Source organism: Taeniopygia guttata, chromosome 28 (genome assembly GCF_048771995.1).
Source record: "Taeniopygia guttata chromosome 28, bTaeGut7.mat, whole genome shotgun sequence".
Classification (NCBI taxonomy): Eukaryota; Metazoa; Chordata; class Aves; order Passeriformes; family Estrildidae; genus Taeniopygia; species Taeniopygia guttata.
This window is the reverse complement of record NC_133053.1, coordinates 1528792-1533842: the sequence shown is the minus strand read 5'-3', so window position 1 is coordinate 1533842 and position 5051 is coordinate 1528792. Positions and strand designations below refer to the sequence as shown.

At 61.4% G+C, this 5051-nt stretch overlaps 1 protein-coding gene and 1 non-coding gene across 2 annotated transcripts; both read right to left on the bottom strand.

The window, feature by feature from the left end:
- Positions 1-513: 513 nt before the first annotated feature.
- Positions 514-4422, bottom strand: NDUFS7 (NADH:ubiquinone oxidoreductase core subunit S7). The gene is given in 8 exon segments (NM_001245726.2): positions 514-709; positions 1098-1186; positions 1290-1336; positions 2155-2334; positions 2820-2934; positions 3277-3345; positions 3625-3661; positions 4378-4422. Coding segments are annotated over 8 exon segments (651 nt in total). The 5' UTR covers positions 4394-4422; the 3' UTR covers positions 514-611.
- Positions 4423-4690: 268 nt separating this feature from the next.
- TRNAN-GUU (transfer RNA asparagine (anticodon GUU)) lies at positions 4691-4764 on the bottom strand. The gene has a single exon. It is a non-coding gene; the product is annotated as a tRNA-Asn (tRNA).
- Between the last annotated feature and the right edge of the window lie 287 nt (positions 4765-5051).

Below are 5051 nucleotides of genomic sequence, written 5' to 3'. Positions count from 1 at the left end.
CCGCTGTTGCCGAGCGATTTATTTGTCTTTCCAAAGTGTGTTTGTCCCTCAGGCACGACCATTCCTCATTCCAGGCTCCTGGGATGCATCCAGGACAGGCTGCTTTATCCCTGCCCTGCTTAGGAGCTCTACATTCAGGTTTATTAATCACATTCTGATTTTAAGCATCAGTATTTGACTTGTTACAGAAACAGAATTCAATTCTGGCCCTGTGCACACAAATATTATGGATTTGTTAGATCCTGTGTAGGAATTACCAACATGGAGCAGGTGGGGAGTAAGGGACGAGCTCAAGGAGGGCTCAGGGATCACCCTGACATGTGTTGGGTCTCAAAACTTCCCAACAAAACACAAATTCTGGCAAAGCCTTTATGTCACGATATGACATCACTTTCCCTGAGACTGTTCAGACCAGAAACCAACTCAGCAGCGTTATCAAACTCAGCTCCTGCTCCTTAGCCCAGATTTTCAACCCCTCAGGTCAGAGGGGTTTATTAAAGACAGAAAAGCACCTGGAGCAGGTAGAGTTTATTGGAAGGCGTGTGAGGAGCCGGATTTGTGCGTAAATGTGAGCAGTGCCCGGGGGCAGTGAGTGGGGACATAAATAAAGGCTATTTCCTGTACCAGATCTGCATCCTCTTCTCCCGCTTGATTTTCCTCTGCAGCTGCAGGATCCCGTAGAGCAGAGCCTCAGCTGTGGGTGGGCAGCCTGAGAGAGAGGAAGGAAAGAAGGGAGGAAGGTCACAGGGCAGGGACCTGCACGGAGCCAGAGCCAGCAGCAGAGCTGCCAACCCCAGGACGAATCCCAAGGTGACTCCCCTCTGGATTTGTGGCTGCCACAGGCAGGAGTGTAAAGAAACTAAACTTAATCAAGAAGATCTTCATCAAACATAGCAATTATTTGATTTCAAAGTGTATCCAAACCCCCCTCCCACCCCACTGATGGTGCCACCACCATCACAACCCTCCCCACTGCACAATCCTGGAGCTGCTGCAGGTTCCCCACCACTGAAACGGGAAAACCTTTCAAGCCTACAGCAGAATGCAGAGAATTCCCCTCCCCCTGCCCTGCTCCCAGGCGGAGCTGCCCTTTGTACCTGGCACATAAATGTCCACGGGCACGATGCGGTCGCAGCCCCTCACCACCGAGTAGGAGTAGTGGTAGTAGCCCCCACCGTTGGCACAGCTACAGGGACAGGGACAGGGACAGTGTCAGCCCAGGAAGGGGAGCGGGAGGCCAAGGGAAGGTGGCCCTGGGCAGGTGGCACCGAGGCCGTCCTGGCACTCACCTCCCCATGGACACCACGTAGCGAGGCTCTGGCATCTGGTCGTAGACCTGCAGAACAGGGATGTTGGGGTGTGTCAGAACTCAAAATGTCCCTCAGATATTTTTGGAAGTTCCAGGCCCTGGTCAGAAGCATTTGAGACCCTGGCAGGCAGCTGGAAACAGCTGTGATTTTGGGTTTGAGCCATGGAATGAGTTACCAACCTTGCAGGAAGAACAAGAAGTCACAAAAGTTTAGATGTTATAGTAGAAGTAGTCACAAAGTAGAGGGAAGAATTTCTGAGCGCTGTACAGGGGGGGTTTGGTTTTGTACATGGGGGTCAGAGGTTTAAGATGGAGGGATTTGGGCCTGCCCTGTCCTCCCTCTTTCTTCTTCCTTACCTCCATGTTCTTGGTGATGTTGGCACTCACAGAGTGGTTTAGAGCAGAAAAGCACCATTTAATATAGGTAATAGGCATTGGGGAAAAACTGTACCCATGTAACACGTAATGTACCATATAAAAGATAGAAAAGCACCATTTAATATAGGTAATAGGCACTGGGGAAAAACTGTACCCATGTAACACGTAATGTACCATATAAAAGACAGCAGCAGCCCTGGGCAGAGGGTGAGAGAAGAAGCAGTCGGGAGTCAGAGAGGATGTCAGGGTGTGTGTGTGCCTCTGCCTGAGCTGTGAGCAAACCACAGCAGCCCAAGGAGAAAATCTTTTAGATAACTTGCAATAAACTGCCTTGAGACCAGACAACAGAGACTGCTGAGCCTTTCTTTGGAAGCTCGGGGTGGAGGTGAGGTTTTTCCACCACGTGGAGCCCCCCCGAACCAGGGATTGCTCCAGCAGGGTGACCCCAGCTCCCCGTGCTGCCCTACCTTGCGCAGCGCCGGGGCCATTTTGTTGGTCAGGGTCCCTGCCACGATCATGACGTCGGCCTGGCGGGGGCTGGCGCGGAACACGACCCCGAAGCGATCCATGTCGTAGCGAGGCGCTGCCATGTGCATCATCTCCACGGCACAGCAGGCCAGCCCGAAGGTCATGGGCCACAGGGAGCTCTGTGGGGACAGCCAGCAGCTCAGGGACAGCGGGGGTGACACAGAGGGGCAGAGCTCAGGGCACGGCTCCGGGGAAACGGACACAGGGAGAGCTCCATGTGCGGCCTGAGCGTGTCCAGAGCTGCTCCCTGACACTGCTAAAGCCACCCAGGGACAGCGATGGCTGGAGAAGGACAGGCCAGCTGAGACAGAGCACAGCACACCCAGGGCACTGTCACTTGTGTCACCCTTCCCCACAGGCAGAGCAGCTGCTCAGGGCAAGGACAGCTCCAGAAGTGCCTTTTCCTGGTGACCAAGGGCAGTTCCACACCCCCCGACACTCTCAGCGCCTTCAGCCGGTGTCCCACACTGTCACTGGACCCCAGTGTCACCCTCTGGCCACAGAACTCGGCCACGGGAGCTCTGAGCCTATTTTTATCCTGAGCAGGAGGTGGCTCCGACGTGCCACCCTCTGTCCCTCGGTGCCAGGGTGGCTCGGGACTCACCCGCCGTGCCCAGTTGACCAGGTCATCGAGCTTGGCGATGACGTACTCGCCGCGGCTGCTGGGCACGTAGGATTTCCTCGGGACAACAGCAGAGCTCTTCTGCACCTGGACAGAGCTGAAAGGAGCCAATACCCTCCAGTTATTCCCCTGCACAATCAGCATTCAGCCCTCCACGGGGCTGTACCCCTGAGGAACGACAGTGGCACCCCTCAGCTTGCAGCAGAGGATTCTATTCTCCCCAGTGTGGGATCTGTGGGGTTGGTGCTCGGGCAGAGCCCCTCAGCCATACCCCAAGCACAGAGAGCCCCTGGCTGCCTCTGCCCGGGGCTCCAGAGCCGCCAGAACCCCCCAGATTTTACAGGGAAGGGAGGAGACGCCTCCCAGGAGGTGCCACAGGGACCCCAAACCCGGGGATGGGCACAAGGCTGTTCCCTGTCCCCAGGGCAGGAGCTGTCACCTGTCAGCAGCATCGGCCACCGGCGTCTGATGGAGCAGCTGAGCCTGAAGGGCACTCGCAGAGCCGGGCCTGGGGACAGAAAGGGCCCGCACAGGGTGACAAGAGTGACAGGATGACAAGGGTGACAAGAGTGACAGGGTGACAGGTCCCCCGCCACGCACCAGAGCCCTCGCGGGAGCCAGGGCTCCACAAACTGCAGGAGCCCCCCGCTGACCCCCAAAGCCCGGGGGGCTGTTCGGCCGCGGCTCTGGGGTCCCCCCACCCCATCACTACCCCCACCACCACCCCCATCACAGCCGGGGTCAGCGCTGTCCCCCCCCGGCCCCGCCGCCCCCGCCCCGCGCTCACCGCCAGCCCAGCGCACCGTGCGCGGGGAGCCGGAGACCTGCGAGACAGCACCGGAGAGCTCAGCCCGGCCGTGGGGCACGGGCCGGGGCCGGGAACGGCCCGGTGTCCCCTCGGGGCTCCCCCCGCTCCCTCCCTCGGCGGAGGGACGACGGCTTGTGTCGGTGCCCAAGCCGGGCACTGGCCCCGTCCCATCCCCGCTCCCGGCCCCGCTCCCGTCCCCATCCCCACTCCCGCTCCCGTCCCCGTCCCCATCCCCGGTCCCGTCCCTCACGGCCCAGCCCCATCCCCGCTCCCAGCCCCGCTCCCGTCCCCGTCCCCATCCCCATTCCCGTTCCCGTTCCCGTCCCCGTCCCCGTTCCCGCTCCCGGCCCTCACGGCCCATTCCCATTCCCGTCCCCGGCCCTCACGGCCCATTCCCGTTCCCATTCCCATCCCTGGTCCCGTCCCCATTCCCGTTCCCGTCCCCGGTCCCGTTCCCGTTCCCGTCCCCGTTCCCGTCCCCGGTCCCGCTCCCGGCGCTCACGGCCCATTCCCATCCCCGGTCCCATCCCCATTCCCGTTCCCGTCCCCGGTCCCGCTCCCGTCCCTCACGGCCCATTCCTATCCCCATTCCCGCTCCCGGTCCCGGTCCCGCTCCCGGCCCTCACGGCCCATTCCCGTCCCCGTTCCCGCTCCCGGCGCTCACGGCCCATCCCCATTCCCATTCCCGTCCCCGTTCCCGTCCCCGTTCCCGTCCCCGTTCCCGGCGCTCACGGCCCAGCGCCGCCATCTCTCCGCAGCCCTTCAGGCAACCTCTGCGCGCGGTGCACCCGCTAAAGCGCCCGGCGCGGCACCGCCTCAGCGCTCCGGCGGAAAACGCGTCCCGGGCGAGGGGTTCCGGAGGTCCACGGCAAAAGGATCCCAAAACGATCCCAAAGGGATCCTAAACCGATCCCAAAACGATTCCCAAAACGATTCCCAAACCGATCCCCTGCGGCCGGGGCCGTCCCGGGCCGCCACAGGACAGGCGGGAAGGGCCCGTCCCGGGGTTGCGGAGCCGCGGTCGCGCAGGAAAAAGAGGAGCGGCCGTCCCTGGGTGGGCTCGAACCACCAACCTTTCGGTTAACAGCCGAACGCGCTAACCGATTGCGCCACAGAGACCGCGCTGCCCGTGCCTCCCGCCCGGCCCCGGTCCCGCCTGTCCCGTTCCCGCCTGTCCCGTTCCCGCTTGTCCCGTGTCCCACATCCCGCCCCAGTGTCCCGTTCCCGTATCCCCGCGTGTCCCTTGTCCCACATCCCGCCCCCGTGGCCCTCCTGTCCTGTGTCCCGTGTCCCACATCCCGCCTGTCCCCCTTCCATGTCCCACGTCCCGCCCCTGTGTCCCACATCCCGTCTGTCCCGTGTCCCGCCTGTCCCGCGTCCCGTGTCCCATGTGCCGTGTCCGTGTC